This window comes from Nansenia antarctica, assembly GCF_963989245.1.
Source record: "Nansenia antarctica genome assembly, chromosome: 1".
NCBI classification, from domain to species: Eukaryota; Metazoa; Chordata; class Actinopteri; order Argentiniformes; family Microstomatidae; genus Nansenia; species Nansenia antarctica.
In genome coordinates this window covers 956,308-977,704 of record NC_137674.1, presented here as the reverse complement: position 1 = coordinate 977,704, position 21,397 = coordinate 956,308, and the positions used below count along the sequence as shown (strand labels likewise).

The window sequence follows — 21,397 nt, the reverse complement described above, 5'->3', positions numbered from 1 at the left end:
ACCCCCACCCATGGCTGTTCTAGTGTTAAGAATGCCCACTGAAAAATTGGCTCTTTGAAAAGGTACAAAGGAAGATGAATTTATGGAGTATTTCAGCTTCAGAGGGTAACACAACACACACAACACACTCACAGACAGCATAGCGTAATGCTAGCGATGAGTTAGCTGGGAGTCTCGTGATTAAATGGTTAGCTGTAGAAAACAGTAAGGGCTGTCGATGGAGAAATTGAAATGTAGATTTTAAGAGATTTGTGTGTGTGTGTGTGTTTGTTCGAGTGTATTTTAAAGACAGAGTGAGCGAATTGTTTCAGAGAGGAATGGTCCCCTTTCTCCAGCTCTCAGTAATCTGATTTAGCCTGTGAAATTTGCCACTTATCGGCGGTGTGATTGATAGCCTGCGCTGAAGCCATCTTCCCTGGCGTTATGAAAAATGCCTGTAACCCACTTATCCTCCCCGGTGTTTGTTTATATATTCTTCTGGTTTTATTTAATCTTACATAACCACCAGCCTCTAAATGATGAATGACCTAATATTGTTCAAATTATTGTCTAACATAATTAAGTTTTTCCTTTCCCCCCCCTCATTTCTAAAATCTAAAACATGCGATGTTTGTCTAACCCTGTAACCACTCTCCTAACCTTTAACTCGTTTCTTTGCTTTTGCTTTTTGCTTCTTCTTCTTCTCGGTTCCAGAGGAGCTGAGGGCTTGTTAGCTTTTCTCCTTAAAACGCTGTCCGAGCGTTCCAGGTACACGATTGCCCCCAGTATGTGCCCCCCACCCACCCACCCACCCAGCCCCCCCCTCTACTCCCTCATGGCAGATCTAAGTGCTCGCGGTGCCATGTGAGCCATGTCGGGGAGTTAAGAGTGTCCCGCCAGGCTTTAGTGGTTGTGACATTTCTGTGGTATCTCTTTAGACCCCACCCCCCCCCCCCTTCCAGCGTGTCCTCCTGTCAGCTCCTGCCCACCCCCAGCACACTGCCCCCCCCCGCCCCACCCCACCCCCCAGACACACTGCCCTCCCGCAGACACACCACTCACCCCCAGCACAACTTGAGACTAACTCGAGCGTCCTATTAGCTAGCTTCTGCTTCCTCACTGTCCACCATCTCCCTCCACCGACCACGTAGCCGACACCCTGCCCTCAGCACGAAGTGTGTGAGGCTCACAGCGGCTGCTCACTTAAAGCACAGGTTTACACACACACACAGGGTCACATAGAGCCAGTTCAGATACCCCCGTCTGCCCCCCCACACCCCCACTCCCCTCCTTCTCCTCAAACACCCCCCAAAATATGACCTTGGCACTGGACCCCCGGCAGTTCCATCCTCCTCCCACAGACCCCCTGTCTCCCCCTGTCACCTCTGTGCTCCAGGAAACCCTCCACCACCTCCACCTCCACCTCCTCCTCCACCTCCACCTCCTCCTCCCTCCTCGCTCTGTAAGGAGCTGCGTCTTTAATCAGCGTGTGTGCTGGTGAGCCAGACGGCCTGCCAGCCAGCCACGCGCCTCCTGACCTTGTGGTTAACCCTGAAGCTCCCTGTGTCTGTGCTCTGTCTCTCCAGAACATTCTGCCCTCACGTTGCCGCTCCTGCATGTGTCTCTCTGTTAACCGTGTTAACTGCCTCTGCTCCAGAGTGAAGGAGCAGTGGTTCCCTGTTTCTAATCTGTATCACATTACTCTCTTCCTCCCCCCTCTCTCTTTCCCTCCCTCCCTCTCTCACCTAGAGCTCGACTGCTGCCCTCACAGCCTGTGTGTTGGGGGAGGAGGCAGGGGGGGTAGCAGCCCCCCCCCCTCTCCCTCCTCCCCCCCTCCCTAACCCTCACCCCCCTCTCCCTCCTCCCCCCCTCCCTAACCCTCACCCCCCTCTCCCTCTCCCCCCTCCCTCCCTCACCCTCACCCCCCTCTCCCTCCTCCCCCCCTCCCTAACCCTCACCCCCCTCTCCCTCCTCCCCCCCTCCCTAACCCTCCCCCCCGACTCGCATCTTCAGCATGACTCATGAGAAGCACTTTGTGTTCCCATGCTAAGATGGTACCCCCCCCCCCCCTCCCCCCGAAGGCTCTGCCTTATTTTCCTTAACAGCTGGGCTACCCTTTGAAACCAAGCTGTGATGTCTAAAAGGCCTCTCCCAGGCTGTCTGTCTGTCTGTCTCCTGACGAGCTGCGTTCTGTTTGTCCCTTACAGGCAGCTGTACGCCCAGGAGGCCGCCTGCCAGATCCAAGCTGCTGAGAGAGAGGCCAAAGCCCTGCAGGCGATGTCGAAAGAAGAGTACCTGAAAATGATGCTGCGGGACACCCCGGAGGAGGAGGAGAGGAGGAAGGTGAGACGACCACCCTACGGTACATACACATACCAGCAGATATGTGGCAGCAGCTGGTGAAACCGGGAACAAGTTTCCAACCAACCAATCAAAATGTTCGGACTTTTATTCAGAAAAAATGTAAATACATTTCAGCGTTGTTGAAAATCAATGACACTAGTCAAGCCGACTAACTAAGCAGTAATGAGCACTTTGAGCTGCAACGTTTGCAGGAAAGGCGCTATACAAATAAAGTTATTATTATTATTATTATTATTAATGGGGATTACTCACCGAATCGATTGCATAGCAATGTTTTGGCTTGACTAGCGAGTGTGTCATTGATTTTCAACAACTGAAATGTATTCGGAATAAAAGTCAGAACGGTTCCCAGTTTCACCGGCTGCTGTCACATATGGGGTAACACACACTACTGAAGGTGTGAGTCGATAACTGTCACTATCTCTGATACTGTACATGTGTGTGTACAGTATAACACAGTCTGTGCAGATAGATGAGGCGGCTGTGGTGTAGGAGGTAGAGCCGGCGTCTAATGATCGCAAGGTCGGCAGATCGGCAGTTCAAGCCCCGGCTGGCCACATGTCAAAGTGTCCTTGGGCAAGACACTGAACCACCAAATTGCTCCCAATGAGCGGGCCGGTGCCTTGCATGGTAGCTTGGCCGCCATTGGTGTGTGAATGTGTGTGTGGATGGGTGAATGAGAGGCCGTTGTAAAGCGCTTTGGAATAAGGCGACTATATAAGTCAGTCCATTTACCATTTAGATGAATTCTGTTTCTGCGAGGCCATGTCTGTTAGATGAGAAGAACCCCAAAAACAGAGCAGATGACCTCACCATGGGAACCAACAGAAAGCACGACAAACATCTGATGTGCATCAGTTGGCCTTCTGCGCTGCACTGCAGAGAAGAACTGCCTATTTTTCTACACACACACACAAGGCCCTTTCAGAGTCTAGCAGTGGATGGGGCAAAAGACTGTTTGCTTAATCTAATTTATTACGGGCTTGCGTTTGCTCAGCCTGGATGTCATGGATTAAAGGCAGGAAGCTACAGAGGGTGCTCTGATGTTTGGGTCTCGGAGAGAGACTCTATTAATAGCTTCTCGTGTTCGGGGGGGGGGACATACATCTATATATCCCCCAGGAACATACATCTATCTATCCCCCAGGGACATACATCTATCTATCCCCCAGGAACATACATCTATCTATCCCCCAGGAACATACATCTATATATCCCCCAGGAACATACATCTATCTATCCCCCAGGGACATACATCTATCTATCCCCCAGGAACATACATCTATCTATCCCCCAGGGACATACATCTATCTATCCCCCAGGAACATACATCTATCTATCCCCCAGGAACATACATCTATATATCCCCTCTATCTACCAGGAAGGGACCTTGGAGACGTCCACTTTGGTTATTTCTGGATGCTACTCAATGCTAATACAGTACCCACAATGCATTACACCCTGGAGTAGATAACCATGGCTCCTTTCATGACCAGGCCTCGTCCCTCAGATAAGGCTCCTGACAGACTTTTGTAGGTTTGATTAAGTTTAATTGAGCAATTTTTTTACATTTTACATTTTAACCATTTATCTAAAGCGACTCACAATTAGAGATTAATTATATTACAGGGACAGTCTCCCTGGAGTAACTTAATCAAGGGCTTACTCAAGGGCACACTAGTGGTGGTGTTCCCCAGGTGGGATTTGAATTCGTGACCTTCTGATCACCAGTCCAACTCACTAACCACTAGCGCCAGGCGAGGGGAACGATAGTCTGTTAAGGGGGGAAGAAGAAAAGGGAGGAAAAAGAGTGGAAAAGAAATGGAAGAGAGAGAAATGTAGGCTTCTTTTCCATTATCTACATGTTTAATAGTCACAATGTATTCTAAGCAATTAAAGAACAATTAAAAAATGGATCTTTGACGTTTTTGAATAGGAGGGGGAATGGATCCGAAGGTCACCGTTTCGAATCCCACCAGCGCCCCAAAAATAACGGCTCTAAAAGTGTTGTTTTGTGTAAATTCAAGATCCCTTGAGCCCAAATCTTGCTTTTTGTGGCATAACAAACAGAGGTTTATAGACGCTTGCTGCTTGATGTTTAATGTGCTATGGGCCTATAGGTCTGTTACTCTATTCATGTTTTCAATGGTATTCATTACTATTCAAGGTGCGTGTGAAACCATGAGGGTGGCGTGAGGCCCTGACGTCCTCTAGTGGGACTTGTGCTCACAGCCCCAGCACTGTGCAGCTCCATTGGCTTCAGTTCACTCCTACACATCTGTCCCTGTGGACCCTCTCCCCGCACTGCGAGCCCTTACCACGGGATTGAATGTTGTCAATAATCATCAAAGCATAATTGTCATGCGAAGGGGATCGAATTACAGTAATTACAGTGTCATGTTGTTGTTGATTTATTCTGAGTGAATCAATTTAATCACTGCAAGCAATCACGCGGAGAGACGAAATGTTGAGATTAATGTATTGTGTGTGTGCCACCCTCGAACGCATCACGCAACGCCAGTGCTTTGCTTCAGTAAGCAGGTGCAGAAACGCTACAGAGAGGTTTTCCTTTTTGAACCAAGATGTCCGTAGGGAGGGCCTATCCAGAGACAGGCAAACCATTGTGTCAGTGAAGTGAAGAAAAAGGCTCTCACAACCCCATTCTCCTGCTTTTCCATTTTGAACGTCCTCAAGTTCCTGTGGGAATACGGGAAAAAAAACTTCTGAATAGGTGGTTGTTACTTAGATCTTCTAAAGTCGTGTGTTAAAGGGCTCTGTGTGTTCCCTGTAGCTGGGAGTGTTTAGAGTATTAGAAGCGACATTTATAACTCAGGAGATACAGTGAACTGTTGCTTTAAAGTGAAGTAGCACCATTTAAAATGATATCCCTGTAAAATATATTATAGTATCTACTGTTGATCTACTCTAGACCAATATTTAGACCTGCTGATATGAAATACTGGTTACAACACAGGTTAGGTAGATAAGATATTAAACGTGGAGAGTGTTTTCATGTGAATAAGCCATATAGTATGTATGGGGTCTAAACTAGAGTAAAGTAGAGTTGGATGGAAAAAAACTGTGCTGAAGAACAGCCTTTGCCTATAAAAGCTGTTTATGACATTCCAGCCATTGCTGTGCTTTAAAAACGTAATGGATTTTGCGAGCTATGTTCTCACTCTGGGGTCTGTGCGGGCATCTCTCTTTGAAACGGGTGTGGGCTTGTGGTTCTCAGCTACGGCTGAGAAACCGAAGACTAGAATTAACAGATTCGGGGGAATCACTAAGTATCGCATTTGTGGCCTCGAGTGATGTCATATGTATGTTTATTAAAGCGGAGACGATGAGGTTAGAGCACTCTGAGGTTGTGTGTGGCTGGGCAGAGGGGGATTCAGTTTCAGAGCGCTGGCCACTGTAAATACACTTTAGAATGTCTCTCGAGTAACAGTGTAATATAATGAAATTCCTGTCAATGTTTGTAGCGATATTATGTCCTGAACAGTGTTGGCTTGTCCTTTAGCTGGGATCCCCTCAGCGCTGCTGTGCTCTGATGCTGTTCAAAGACTGTTACGTTACTATTCATCTTGACCTCCTTCCCCTTTTGACCTCTGACCTCTCTTACAGTTGGTCTGTGGAAGTAATGTCAGAGCCTCGTGCTATACATTGTGTTTACTTTGTAACCCAAGAATCCTCATATAAGAGGATCTGTACAGACACACACACACACACACACACACACACACACACACACACCATAAGAGGATCTATACAGATGGACACACAATAGATAACATGTACACTACACACCCACAGGATATAAGCCTATACTGTCACGAAACATGGGGATGACGATGTAGGAGACATCACCTTTAGGCTAGAGCCTCCACTGGACCGTATAGCGTGTCCTTTATCTGTGTGCTGTCAAACGAGGGGAATTACAAGCAACAGAAGAACAGAAAACATGATCACAAATAGCCTCTTGCATCAAAGCCGTGTCCTGTGATGGAGGATGAGATCGGGGTGGGGGACCATCATGTCTATCATTGTTCATCCACATCGTACACAGATGCCTCCCCCTACCCCCCTACTCCTCCCCGGCGGTCAGACTCTCTACCATCTGTGTCCTCTCCATCTGCATCTTTACCATACACGGGAGAGGCTGAGACCCGTAATCGATTCCTTCCTGCCACTCTGGTCTCGGTAACTCCCTTCACCACTCAACTGTCAGCTCACAGCTCACATAAACCCTGCTGTGGCTGGGTGGCTGGAGAGGTGTGTGTGTGTGGGGGGGGGGGCAGGGACAGGGACTGACAGTTGGGGTTGGTGCGGTTTGTCACTCAGCTCCGGTCGCTATGGGGGGGTCGTGACATGTTTGTTGACGTGTACCTTGTCGTTATCTCTCGTTTCTCAGATGTCGGCGGGAGAGAGCCAGTCACCGCGGCGGTCTTTGTACCGAACGCTGTCGGACGAGAGCATGTGCAGCAACCGCAAGGGCTCCTCGTACGCCAGCTCCCACAGCTCCATGCTGGACCAGGCCCTGCCCAACGACATCCTGTTCAGCACCACGCCGCCTTACCACAGCACCCTGCCCCCCCGCATGCCCAACCAGGGGGGGTCCAACCTGAGGAGTAAGTGGACAGGACAGGAGAGGCACACCACACACTGTGTTGGACTGAACAAGCACACAAAAACTCACTCTCAATTAACGCGGATTGTTATCGCACTCCGGACATAGCTGAGGAGAGAAAGATTCTCATAAAAGGCCATTCGAAAGCCGAAACGCAAAACCACCCATCTGCAAAATTCACTTTTTGCGGGGGAAAACGAAAAAAAACTTCTGGTTTTCTTGCAGAATGCTATTTGTTACGGATACCCATCACATAATACACTGTTTAGGGACTATATTACTATAGTATGTGTTCATAACAAAACATTTTTGGCAGATTTGGAGGTTTTGCGTGTTGTGTTTTGCGTTTTTAAAACATTGCAGATAGGAGGTTTTGTGTTTCGGCCATCGATTTGCTTGTAGGGAAATGGGACGACATGAATGGATGATTTCTCTCTCTGCATGTCTTTCTTGGATTATTATCCCTCTTCTTGCTTCTGGCAGGATAGAGGTACTTGTCTGAAGAGCCACTTGTGTACCCCAAGTCCCCGACAGCGTTAGCAGAAGTGGTATGCAATGCAGCAGTGCTGCCCAATATACGGTAGTCTCTAATTGAAACAGTTGGAGATGCGGTGTGTCACTGGTTACGCCTGCCATTCTGTCTGCATTAAGCCGACAGCCGTCACAGCCAGACGCTGTTCCCCTCTCGACGGTGCTCAGAGAGCCATGTGAATATGTATCAGAGAGGCAGATCTGAGGCCGGACTGCGTTGTTGTAGGTGTGAGGAGACGAGGGAAGGGTACTATTCAACTGTTGTTTTAGACAGAGGAGCCCAGCTTTTACAAACATTCAACAGATCATAAATATACATTAAAATGACTGTACGAACACAATACTATTCATTAATTACATATCAATTACAATGTCAATTTACACAATGCAATCAAAACATTCCTCAGTTAAAACATTCGTCAGATGACAGATCCTTTATCAATGTGTTAAACTGACACTGAAATTACAAGATTATGTCATTTGGGTACATTTTCTCAAGGTCGTTCCAAGTACTTGGGGCAAAGAAACTAAAGGCTGGTTTACCTGAGACATGTGGACCTTTGAGGGTTAGCCAATCTTGGGACCTGGTTTGGTAGTGCAAGTGGAGAAGGGAAGTAATAATAATAATAATAGATTTTATTTAAAAGCGCATTTCTCAAACTCAAGGACACTGTACAGAAAAAAGAGAAGCAGGACAATATACAAAAAAACACAACAAGCAAAAACAGAGATACACAAGATAAAATCATATTAAAAAAATTAAACGGGTGTAAGAGCACAGGCAGCTATGGGGGATAGTGTTAGTCAGGACCCATGCCATGCGGTACAAAGGCGAGTCTGAACAGTCTTGAGTCTGGTATCAGAGCTTCGGATGGCTGGCGGAAGGGTGTTCCACAGCTTGGATGGCTGGTGGAAGGGTGTTCCACAGCTTGGATGGCTGGTGGAAGGGTGTTCCACAGCTTGGATGGCTGGTGGAAGGGTGTTCCACAGCTTGGATGGCTGGAAACACCAAGAAGGACTACAATTATTTGTTATTAGTTACAATAATCCAGGCAGGAGGTGACGAAAGCATGTATTAATGTTTCGGCAGAGATATCAGAGAGTGAGAGTCGGAGATGGGAGATGGTTTTGAGATGGAAGAAGGCAGACTTGGTGACTGACTGTATGTGGGGTTCAAAGAATAGGGTTGGGTCCCCCAGGTTCCTGACCTCCGAAGAGGGCCAGAGTAGGGGCAGAGTAGGGGCAGAGCAGAGTTGGTTCTGTAAAAAAACGTTATATATATTTATATAAGAGGAGCCAATGTTGGGTCCATCTACAAGACAGGGATGGGCATCCTGCAGATTGATATCGGGCTTTCTGCTCGGCTGCTCCCAGGCTGTGGAATGCTCTCCCTGACCACCTAAGGGCACCACAGTCTGTGGATGCTTTTAAACGAGGCCTTAAAACTCACCTTTTTAATAGAGCCTTTTTTTAGCCTTTTAATTGAATGTTTTTTGCTTTATCTTACTGTGTTGTAGCACTCTGAGATTTTATATGTAAAGTGCTTTTATAAATAAAATGTATTATTATTATTATTGTAACCAGGGAGTAGCTAAAGGACTGTAGAATTTTAGGAAGGGCTGGTTATCTAACTAACTCTGAGCTAAATCGGCAGTGTAGGAGGATAGAGGCAGGGGGCGCCAGCAACCCTTTAGACTAGCATATCACAGTTATATATATATCATATATTATAATACAAGCTATAACTCAGTTAATCACACTATAAGACAATACTTAAACCCAATACTAGATTTGCTGTTAAACTAAACAATACAGACAACTAAACACACAGCAACTGTATCAAATATGAACAAACACATTTATTTATACAAATTATATATACATCCCAATATACTCCCTCCCCGCCGGCCACACACACACTCACTCACTCACTCACACACAGTACCTGGCCTGAAAAGGCTTAGAGTCCCGGACTGAAATGAGCGCGTTGAGGCCTGGTTGGAGCTCGCATGTGACTCGAGGAAGGCAGCAGACAAGGGGGGGGGGGTGACGTTGCAATTTGAAGGGAAAGGGGCGTCTTCGTAGCAAACGACGAGGTGTGAATGGCTCAGGTCCGGTGGTCCACGGTCAGCTCCGGTGGTGTCAGCGGTCGGTCGCAATCCACCTCGGAGGCGACGGCTCTGTCCGGCTTGGGTCTCGCTATGCGCCAACGTTAGCAGCCGGCGGCTAGCAAGGCTGGCTAACGGTGACACAGCTAAACTGGGCTAGCGCTGCCAACTCACCAAACTCCGAACTCCCGCGGCGATGCGGGTAGCCAGTGATTTACTATTAACACTCAGTCTCCCGTTCTCCTTGTTGACTGTTGAGATGTCTTCCGCAGCAAAGGAAACCAAATACAGAGATTCAACTATCTATCGATTCAACTAGATTCTACTAATGTTTGCCCTCTGTCACAGTTGCAAACTCAATAATCACTCGTGTCTTCAGCTTCAGCACGGTGTGTGTCCACTGACTCCGCCCTCCTAGATCGACTTCCGTAGCTATATATACCAACCGGACATACATCAAGTCACGTACGCCAATCAAAACCACGCCCACTAATCTGGCGCTTGCACAATACTGAACAAATCTAAGACAGAACTTATACAATTACAATAACAATACATACACCTTCATGAAAACGTACATGAATAGTATGGAAAATAATTAAGGAAATAACAGGGGCAAAATAGGGCTGATTTGGGGAAACTAACTGGCTCTAAATTGTGGGCCTTCATAACAGCCGCCCCATGAAACCCTCGGTTTCATTTAACTATGGAAGGCACACTGGCTAGGCTGCTCTAGCAGCGTGAGGTATGAGGTGATAGTGTCCTTTGTAATTTGAGGGAGCTCAATCAGGCGTGCCACAGGTCGGGTGTAAGTGCGACCACCAACGTCCACGATGGCCGTCCGCACCCTTCCATCCGGACCCGGCAGGACCTTGGTCACTCTGCCTGTCTGCCAGGCGGCGCGTGGAAGGGACTGGTCGATCACCAGTACCACGGCACCTTCGGACAAGTTGTCTCTCTCCCTCGTCCACTTCTGCCTGACTTGCAGGGTCGGCAGGTAGTGCAGTATGAACTGCCTCCAAAACTGGTCCGCGAGCACCTGGCTGTGCCTCCACCATCTTCTTCCGGTGAGCTCTGCAGGGTCGTAGACTACCTGAGGCAGTGCAGAGTCTCGCCGCCCCATCAGCAAGAAGTTGGGCGTAATGGGATCCAGATCTGCTACATCACTGGAGGTATAGCCTAGGGGCCGGGAGTTCAAGATGCCCTCAATCTCTGCTAGTACAGTCTCGAGCACCTCATCGGTAGGCACCTTCTGTCCGAGAATGGTACGTAGGACGTTCTTTACTGAGCGAATCTCCCGCTCCCAGGCTCCCCCGAAGTGTGGAGCATTTGGGGGGTTGAACTCAAACTTCACTTGCTGGGAGGCGAGTCTGTCACGGGCCTCCTCAGTCATCGCAGCGTAGCTCGCCCTCAGCTCGGCCTCACCACCGACGAAGTTGGTGCCTCTGTCCGACCGGAGGGTCTTAGGGGTCCCTCGCCTGGAGGTGAACCTCTTGAAGGACATGAGGAAGCTGTCGCTTGTGAGCTGGTGCAGAACTTCAAGGTGCATTGCTCTCGTTGTCAGGCACGTGTAGATGATGCCCCACCGCTTTTCGGAGGCTCGCCGGTTTCGGACTAGGAGTGGCCCGAAACAGTCGACCCCAGTAGAGTGGAACGGAGCCTGTCTCAGTCGCAGCCGGTCCTCGGGCAGATCGGACATCATGGGCTGCGGCGGCGTGGCTCGCCACCTCTGGCAGTCCGAGCAGGACCTTTGATATCTCCGTACCGCCTCCCGTCCATGGAGTATCCAGAATCTCCGTCGTACCTCCGCGAAGACACGCTCTCCACCCGCGTGCTGCACTTTGTCATCATGGTGCTTGATGACCAATCTGGTGACCTGATGCTTAGTGGGAAGCACGATGGGATGCTTCGTGTCTAGGTCTAGATCTTGAGCGCGGCGCAGTCTGCCACCCACGCGAATGAGAACACCGTCGAGCTCTGGAGCTAAGCCGCGGAGTCTACTGTCCGAGGGGATCGGCTTCCCTTTCTCGAGACACTCCAGCTCTCGGGAGAAGGCATCCTGTTGGGCACTCTGCAGCACCAGGAGCTCCGCCGCGGTGTAATCTTCGGCGCTGAGCGTAGTATCTAGGGGTAGACCGGCCTTGGAGCAGAACATCCTCTTCTGCAGCTCTTCGAGCGTCTCACACTCCTCTCCCGGAGTAGTCTCAGGGTCTACGACCTGGGTGGCTCCGCAGAACAACGTCTTACGCAGCTCTTTGTCCTCTCTGTCTTCTGCTAACGCCGGCGTGGCTGGCCACTCTGACTCCCGCTCCTGTAGGAAGTCTGGTCCCGTGTGATACAGGTGGGGCTCAGCCAGATCCTGGAGAGTTGCCCCTCTCGTGATGACGTCAGCAGGGTTCCTCTTGGTGTCTACATAACGCCAGCAGTTCACCTCAGTCAACTCCAGAATCTCTGCGACTCGGGTGCCCACGAACACCTTATACCGACATGAGCTGGACTTCAACCACTGGAGGACGGTAGTTGAGTCTGACCACATGGTGACGCTCATCAGAGGTAGCTGGAGCTCGTCGAGCAGGAACCTTCCCAGTTGCGCGCCGTTCAGGGCAGCACACAGCTCCAGTCTTGGGATGGACTGTTGCTTTTTCGGCGCCACTCGGGAACGTGCCAGGACAAACGAGACGTGGACTTCACCTCCAAGCTCTGCCGCTCTGACGTATGCCACGGACCCGTACGCCATCTCCGAGGCGTCGCAGAATACATGTAGCGTGATGACACTCCTCTCTAGGTCCGTGGAGGGAGGGAAGTAGCTCCGCTGCAGCTTGATGTGCTGGAGAGTGGGAAGTTCCTGCTCCCAGGCCTTCCACTTCTCTTCTAGGTGACGAGGCAGAGGATCGTCCCATCCTCGTTCTTGGGCCCACAGCTCCCGGACAAGCACCTTGGCCATCGTCGTGAAGGGAGCGATATATCCCAGTGGGTCGTACTGGCTCGCTAGAGTGCTGTATATCGTTCTCATCGTGACGCGTTGGGGCTTGGCAGGCTTATTGCGATAGCGTAGAGTGTCGGTCTGGAACTGCCAGATAAGTCCGAGCGTCATCTCCTGAGCATCATCTGGTGAGTGAGAGACCCAAGCCTCGCTGCTGGTCGAGGTGGCCTCCTTCGGGAGGTCTCTGATGACTTGCGGGTCGTTGCTGGCCCACTGGCAGATCTCAAATCCACCCTCCTGGAGATGAGCACGCAAGTCCTGGACTAGCTGACGGGCTTCCGTGGCTGTCTTCGAACTGTGGAGGCAGTTGTCCACGTAAAAGCTCTTATGGACGGCGTCAAACACTCCAGGAGGTGCCGTCTCCTGCGCGGCGTGAGTCTGTAGCGCATAGGTGGCGCAACAGGGGCTGCAGGTTGTCCCGAAGGGTAGCACCTCCCACTGGTAGATAGAGGGGTCGGGGTCGCTCGGGTCCTCTCTCCAGAGAAACCTCATGAGTGGCTTGTCTTCCTCCAACATCCTGACCTGGTGAAACATTCGCTTAATGTCACCACTGACTGCGATCGGCTGCTGACGGAATCGCACCAGAACTCCCAAGAGGGCTGGGGTCAAGGTTGGACCAGGGAGAAGATAGTGGTTGAGGTTGAGCTTCCCCACCTGGTAGCTACAGTTGAAGACCACTCGGTTCTTCCCGTTGTGGTGAACATTGTGGTGCGGGAGGTACCAAGACTCGGCACTCTGGTTCGCCTCGGCTGGCTCAAGCTTCTTCACCAGACCGGACTCCGTCAGTTTCTTCATCTCCGTTCTGTAAGAAGCAGCAAGGACCTCGTCCTTCCTCATACGCTTCTCAGTGCTGGTCAGACACTGTAGGACGGTTCGAGGGGATACTCGAAACTCTGGCATGGGTTCTCTTCGGAGTAGTGGTGTGACGTATCTCTTCACGCCCTGGACTTCGATACGCACTGTCTTTGCTTTAAGGAGGTCTATGGCGTAGACGTCCTCCTTTGACCGTACGTAGAGCTTCTCATTCTTGTAGGGCGCAACGTCTAGCGTCCACAGCTTCTGGACGTTGTCTAGTAGCGCCGCATTCATGGAGTCCACACTGGTGTGAAGGCAGTTGATGGTCTGCACTTCTTCGGTTCGGACATGGAGGGATGACGTAGCTCTCCCGTCTCTATCTCTCCACTCGGTAGCGCCTTGGAGGGCCCACCCAAGCGCAGTCTTAACAGCCATCGGGCAGCCTCGTGGTCCTCTCAGCGGAGGACGGAGCGACACGATCAGTGCAGCGTTGTCCGAGCCGATGAGAAGGGTTGGCTCCGCTCCTTCTATCGGATGTAGGTCTACTCGCCGTAGGTGGGAATATCTTGCGCGTAATCTCTCCAGGGGGTAGTCGTAGCGGGAGAGCGCTAGCTGGTCTGCGGTGAAGACATTCTGAAGCCGATATCTGTCCGACGGCCGCCCCGCCGGGGAGATAGAGAAGTTGATTCTCGCCCCGGTGACCTCTTTAAGGTCGCGACGTATCGTGCGCAGAGTCAGCTTCTCCTCAGTCCCTTGGAGCCCCAACTGGCGCACTGCCTCCTGGAGAAGGATGGTCCGTTCCGACCCGTCGTCTAGAACGGCGTACGTGTCGTACACAGCGTTGTTGTGGTGAAGTCGGACCTTCACCACCTTCAGTAGGACCTTGGAGCCGCTGCTCTGGGTTGGGTCTAGATAGTAGACAGGTGTTTCCTCTTCCGGTGCGCTACCGGACCTAGGGCTTCTGGTGCCCTCCGTGGACCTGGCGAGGGAGACCTCGTGTAGGATGTTGAGGTGGACCTCCTCACAGCGGTTGCACTTTCTCCTCAAGGTGCAGTTCTTAGCCAGATGGTCGCGCCCACAGTTCCAGCACCTCTTGTTCTCCTCGAGCCACCTCTGCTTGGCCTCGGTACTCAGGTTGTTGAAGTCACTGCACTCATTGAACCAGTGCTCGCTGGTGCAGTACGGACATGGCGGTGGACCTCTCCGTCCCCTTTGAGGGGGTTGAGAGGAATCCTTTCCCTCAGGTCGGGCTTTCCTCTCTCTCCGAGGCTCCTCCTCCGTGTGCAGCACTCCTACTGGGCGTCCTCTGTTCGAGCTCGGCCTGTCCCAGCGGTCTCCCTTCTCCCTCTCCTTCTTCGGCTCAGCGTAACCCATGGCGTCTACGTTGGTGTCATGCACTTCCTCCAGTAGGAACTCCGCGAAGGCAGCCATGCTCAGACCCAACTTCCCGGGGTTACGAACGCGCTGCTGTCGCCAGAACCTCTCCTGCCGGAAGCGTGGGATCTTGCGGAGCAGCCGCTCTACGTTGGAGGTGCTGTTGATCTCGCTGGCGCCAGCTGGGCCCTGCGTCTTCAGCATTCCAACCAAGGTGTGCACGCGGAGCGCGAAGTCATCCAGCGCCCGTTCATCCTTGATGGGGGCCTGCTGTTCGAGGGCTTGCAGTTCAGCAAGGGCGTGGTTCCAGGGACGACCGTAGCGGGCATCCAAGTCGGCGAGCGCTCTGGTGTAAGGTGTCGGTGCGGAGGCATGGGCCAGAACCATGTTGTGGGCTCTGGGGTTCCTCACATGCTGAAGGAGAATCGCATATTTGTAGGACTCTGAGCAGGAGTCGTCCAAGAGCGTGTCTAGGCAGATGCGTAGTTCCACATACTGGCTCCTGTCCTCGTCCTTGAAGAAGGGGAACTTGGGTCCCTCCACCTGGGGAAACATCCTGTAGTGGATGATCGGGGCTGGAGTGACGGTCTGGGTGTCCGGCCTGCATGCCTTTTGGTTCACTGGAGGACCTAGGGGTGTGCTACGCTCTTGGGGAATGGCTCCCCTCCCGGGCAGCGACGCTGGCTCCCTCTGGGCTGCGTAGCGGTCGGGTCCCTGGTCCTCTTCCTTCAAGGTGGTCAGCTGGGCCTGTAGTTGGACAGTCATGGCGGGGGTCATGGAGCCATCGGCGGGGGGTTCAGGAGATGGCACTCGAGAGGGCCGTGCGGATGATGCTCTGGAGCTACGGGCCGACGGAGCTCTGCTGATGCACACGTCGCGCATGGTCTGCATCACTTCCTCCATCTTCTCCGCGTGCAGTTGCTCTCTCGCCATCTGGAGGCGGTCGCGCTCCATCTGGAGGCGTTCACGTTCTAGCGCCTCCTGGCGCTGCCTCTCCGCCGCGCGTTCCGCCCCCTCCATCTGGAGGCGCTCGCGCTCGAACTGGATGCGTTCCCTCTCTAACGCCTCCTGGCGCTGTCTCTCCGCCGCACGTTCCCTCTCTAACGCCTCCTGGCGCTGTCTCTCCGCCGCACGTTCCGCTCCTTCCATCTGGAGGCGTTCACGCTCGAACTGGAGGCGTTCCCGCTCTAACGCCATCTCGGCCTGTTGGCGCATACATTCTGACAGCGCGGCACTACTCCCTCTGGAGTGCATGCTATCCGCCCCAGAGGCAGAACTGCCCACGGAAACCCTGGACCGGGAGGAAGCCACTGAACGGCAGGAGCTAGGTCTCGAGCGCGCCGTACTGGGAGGCAGATCGTTAAGGTTGAGGCCCTCCCTCTTCCGCCCGCAGGCGCTGTCAGACCGGGCCTCTCCTTCCTGCTCTTCCGTTTCTACGGCAAAACCCTGCTGTTCTGCCATCTCATCCTCAGGCTGGTGCTCTTTGATGGCTGTCTCGGTGCTAGCCACCCGCGCGCCGGCGGACACCTCGGCCTCTCCGACCACTGTATCCCGTGGAGTGCGCTCCTCACTACCACTCAGTGAGCTTTCGAGCTCAAGCTCATACTCTTGTAACCTCTGAGGCAACCGCGGGACTCTCTGTGGTCGTGGCTCTGGCTCAGGGGGCGGAGAAGGGGGGGTAACTGTCTTGTCTGGTTGGCTGCGCTCAGCCATGCTATCACTACACAACCTATCCGGCTCGAAGGACCAATTGTAACCAGGGAGTAGCTAAAGGACTGTAGAATTTTAGGAAGGGCTGGTTATCTAACTAACTCTGAGCTAAATCGGCAGTGTAGGAGGATAGAGGCAGGGGGCGCCAGCAACCCTTTAGACTAGCATATCACAGTTATATATATATCATATATTATAATACAAGCTATAACTCAGTTAATCACACTATAAGACAATACTTAAACCCAATACTAGATTTGCTGTTAAACTAAACAATACAGACAACTAAACACACAGCAACTGTATCAAATATGAACAAACACATTTATTTATACAAATTATATATACATCCCAATATACTCCCTCCCCGCCGGCCACACACACACTCACTCACTCACTCACACACAGTACCTGGCCTGAAAAGGCTTAGAGTCCCGGACTGAAATGAGCGCGTTGAGGCCTGGTTGGAGCTCGCATGTGACTCGAGGAAGGCAGCAGACAAGGGGGGGGGGGTGACGTTGCAATTTGAAGGGAAAGGGGCGTCTTCGTAGCAAACGACGAGGTGTGAATGGCTCAGGTCCGGTGGTCCACGGTCAGCTCCGGTGGTGTCAGCGGTCGGTCGCAATCCACCTCGGAGGCGACGGCTCTGTCCGGCTTGGGTCTCGCTATGCGCCAACGTTAGCAGCCGGCGGCTAGCAAGGCTGGCTAACGGTGACACAGCTAAACTGGGCTAGCGCTGCCAACTCACCAAACTCCGAACTCCCGCGGCGATGCGGGTAGCCAGTGATTTACTATTAACACTCAGTCTCCCGTTCTCCTTGTTGACTGTTGAGATGTCTTCCGCAGCAAAGGAAACCAAATACAGAGATTCAACTATCTATCGATTCAACTAGATTCTACTAATGTTTGCCCTCTGTCACAGTTGCAAACTCAATAATCACTCGTGTCTTCAGCTTCAGCACGGTGTGTGTCCACTGACTCCGCCCTCCTAGATCGACTTCCGTAGCTATATATACCAACCGGACATACATCAAGTCACGTACGCCAATCAAAACCACGCCCACTAATCTGGCGCTTGCACAATACTGAACAAATCTAAGACAGAACTTATACAATTACAATAACAATACATACACCTTCATGAAAACGTACATGAATAGTATGGAAAATAATTAAGGAAATAACAGGGGCAAAATAGGGCTGATTTGGGGAAACTAACTGGCTCTAAATTGTGGGCCTTCATAACAATTATTATTATTATTATTCTTATTCTTATTATTCTTATATAAGGTATGAGATACATCACCAAATGGATTGCACAATGGTACATAGATTCCAATTATTTGTATGTGGTGGTGGATTTATGCATATCAATTAAATTATCTCCAAAGTCAAGAACTGGTAAGAGCATCCTCCCTAGTGAAACAAGACTAACTTTCATTTTCAGTTTTTTGGTTTAGGTATCTGCTTGCTTTTTAAAAGACATCGTTTCATCAATCCAGATTCCTATGTAGACATGTTTAGGATGTGCCCCTGTCTATTTGAGCGCTGTTCAGGGTATATATAGAGGTCTGTGGAATGTTAAGTTGCGAGCCCTGGAGAACAGCATATATGTAGCTAGTCTTATCCGCATTCAGAACTAACTTTAGGCCGGTGAGCAATTTCTGAATGAAGTCGAAGGCCGTCTTGCAGATCGTTTATAGCCTGCTGCGTCGTATGAGCTGTGCGATGTGGACATGATCATTCTCCATCAGGACAATCACACGGTTTGTCATATAGAATCTAAAGTCTCCCGTTCACTCCTCCTCAGTCCCTGTTTGTCTTTCCTTTCCTGTTTCATTCCCATTATTGGACTTCACTGATTTAGCGAGACAGAGCGAATGGCTTTGGAAAACGTTTTACTCCTTGGAGCTGTCAACTCTGATGTCTCTCTCTCCCTGACCAAAACATTCACATTGGGCAAATAGTGTATCATTCAGGCTGTGAGACGGGGGTTAAATTGGAGGGAGGGGGGGGTAAGCATCACCTCCGGCGCACTCTTTCAAAAAGCCTTCTGTGTGAAACGAGCGCTTGTTTATTGCATTCCCTGTCTGTCAGGGGGAAGGGGGAGTGGGAGGGAGGGGGGTGAGAGAGAGAGAGGGAAAGGCGGCTTTGATTGAAACATGAAGACATTCACTCAGACAAGTCATTTATCGCCCCTCAAACAGCTCCCACTGAAGAGTGGCATGGCGAGGTGGCGAAATGTGACCCCAGCCACTGAATCACTCCCACATGCATGCACCCTCGCATGCACAGCACATACAGAGACACTGCTCAACCCCATGTTATAGAATGTTGGTGCCATTTCTTTATTTTTTTTCTTGTTTTAAAAGTTGGTAAATGGAATTTTTTTAATCAACTGACTTGACCCAAACTCAGGCAGACTCTCAAATCTTGATGCTTTCTGATGTGCGCTGTGGCTGTGAGGGAATGGTTAGACATTGTTAGACCTTGGTGAAGGAGACTGATTGGTTGACTGGTTCCTACTCAAGCCCTCTCTTCCTCCTCCTCCTCTCCCTGCCCCCTTCATCCCTTCGTTAGTTGCTCAGAGTTAGCCTAGCCTAGCCTTAGCCTAGGCCTAGCCCTTACACCCTTGGCTGAGCCCCCAGTCACTGATCTGAGTGCCCTACCTTGCCTGTCTCTGCAGATGAGTTCTGGTACTCTGACGGTTCCCTGGCGGACAGGTCCAAGTTCAGCGACCCGGGCCTCATGCCCCTCCCAGACACAGCCTCTGGCCTGGACTGGTCCCACCTGGTCGACGCAGCGCGGGCCTTCGAAGGTAACCATAGCAACCATAGTGACCATAGCAACCATAGTGTGGCATAGTAACCATAGTGTTAGCATAGCTCTGCCTCCCCAACAGGGGGCTACTGAGGGGCGGCTGTGGCGCAGGAGGTAGAGCCGGCGTCTAATGATCGCAAAGTCGGCAGATCTGCGGTTCGAACCCTGGCTGTATGGCCACATGTCGAGGTGTCCATGGGCAAGACACTGAACCCCAAATTGCTCTCAATAAGCAGGCCGGCCGGCGCCTTGCATGGTAGCTTGCCGCCATTGGTGTGTAAATGTGTGTGTGAATGGGTGAATGAGAGGCCATTGTAAAGTGCTTTGGAATAAAGCGCTATATAAGTCAGTCCATTTACCATTTTACCATTTACTGCAGACCCCTTGTGCAAAGGACGGCTATTGGTTGGATTATGGCCATTAGTAACAATAGTTTTTTGTCAGGCTTGCACTGTGTGTGAGGAGTACAGATCTTGTCATCTTTGCAGGTGTCTAAACGACTACTCTACATGTGGCCATCGACGTGTGAATCTGTGTGATTTGTTTTTTTGTGAGAAGAGTGCATTTGACACTGTTGTCACTGAGACTTGGCGGCCGCTTCTGCTTTTTGAGATTGTGCTCTCTCTCTCTCTGCGTCTTTAAGTCCCCATTCTGTCTGATATAGAGCACTGACATCAAATGTCAGATCCCTGACAAATAAGATGGATGAACTGAGACTACAGGTGGCAAAAAACAGCATCGTAGGGGATAGCTGTGTGATTATTCTGACCGAAACCTGGCTAAACGACAACATTGTGGACGCTAACGTTAGCTTAGAGGGCCGAACGCTACATCGCGCTGACCGCACGGAGCTTAGCGGTAAGTCAAGAGGAGGTGGGATCATAATATCGACGAAGAACAGCTGGTGCTTAAACACGAAAACTGTAAGTAGCCACTGCTCACCAGACCTAGAATACTTGACTGTTAAATGCCGACCCACATACCTGCCTAGGGAGTTTAACGCGGTGCTAATTACATGTGTGTATATTGCACCTAGCTCAGACAGCAAAGTAGCATTGGCGCGACTATACGACGTCATTAGTAGCCAACAAAGTACTGATCCACAGGCTATCCACATCATAGCGGGGGACTTTAATCATGTCGACCTGAAGGCAGTACTACCCAAGTTCTACCAGCATGTAAAATGTGCAACGAGGGGAGAAAAAACACTGGATAAGGTATACACCAACATCAAACGTGCTTACAAGGCTAGTCCGCTAGCTCATCTAGGCATGTCTGACCATGTGTCAATCCTCCTGATTCCTGCATACACCACAATGGGGAAAAGTGCTCCCACCACCACTAAGACTGTCAGAACCTGGCCAGAAGGGTCCGCTCCACTGCAGATCTGCCTAAATGACACCCTATGGCAGGAATATGAGCATGAGGACCTGGAGCAGTACACGTCGTCGGTTCTGAACCACATAGTGAACTGCACCAACTCAGTCACCGTGGACAAACGGGTCCGGGTCTACCCCAACACGAAGCCATGGATGACTGGGAAGGTCCAAAAACTGTTAAATGAGAGGGACAACGCCTTCTTCGCAGGGAAGCGCACACCGCTGTACAGCTCCACCAGGGCCAACCTAAAGCGCGGCATCAAAGCGGCCAAGGCAGAGCACAGAGAGAAGATTGAGGAATGCCTCCTGAGCAACGACTCCAGGCGGATGTGGCAGGGGGTTCAGCAGATGACAAACTTCAGAGCCAACAGGCTCACAGCCGCAGAGGACGACCCCCTGCTGGCGGGAAAGCTGAACACCTTCTACGCCCGGTTCGACGAGGGGCGAACGGAGGTAACCACAACACAGACACCACTCTCTCCAGCTCTCAGCAGCCTCACCCTCACAGAGCACGAGGTGAGACGCGTACTGAAGGCGGTGGACCCCAGGAAAGCCTCGGGGCCGGATGGCGTCCTGGGACGGGTGCTGAGAGACTGCGCCGACCAGCTGGCCGGGGTTTTCACCAACATCTTTAACCAGTCCCTGTCCCAGGCCACCGTCCCACCCTGCCTGAAAACCTCAACTATCATCCCAGTCCCGAAGAAAAGCACGGTGAGCTGCCTAAACG

At 51.2% G+C, this 21,397-nt stretch overlaps 1 protein-coding gene across 1 annotated transcript in view; it reads left to right on the top strand.

Moving 5' to 3' along the window:
- LOC308173755 (signal-induced proliferation-associated 1-like protein 2) overlaps positions 1-21,397 on the top strand; it is a gene marked incomplete at its 5' end in the record, with an annotated part of 91,072 nt that overhangs the window by 58,986 nt on the left and 10,689 nt on the right. Inside the window, 4 exons of the mRNA XM_080548805.1 lie at positions 694-747; positions 2,187-2,322; positions 6,755-6,971; positions 19,158-19,289. Coding sequence (XP_080404931.1) covers positions 694-747; positions 2,187-2,322; positions 6,755-6,971; positions 19,158-19,289 — 539 coding nt within the window. The remainder of the gene's footprint in view (positions 1-693; positions 748-2,186; positions 2,323-6,754; positions 6,972-19,157; positions 19,290-21,397) is intronic.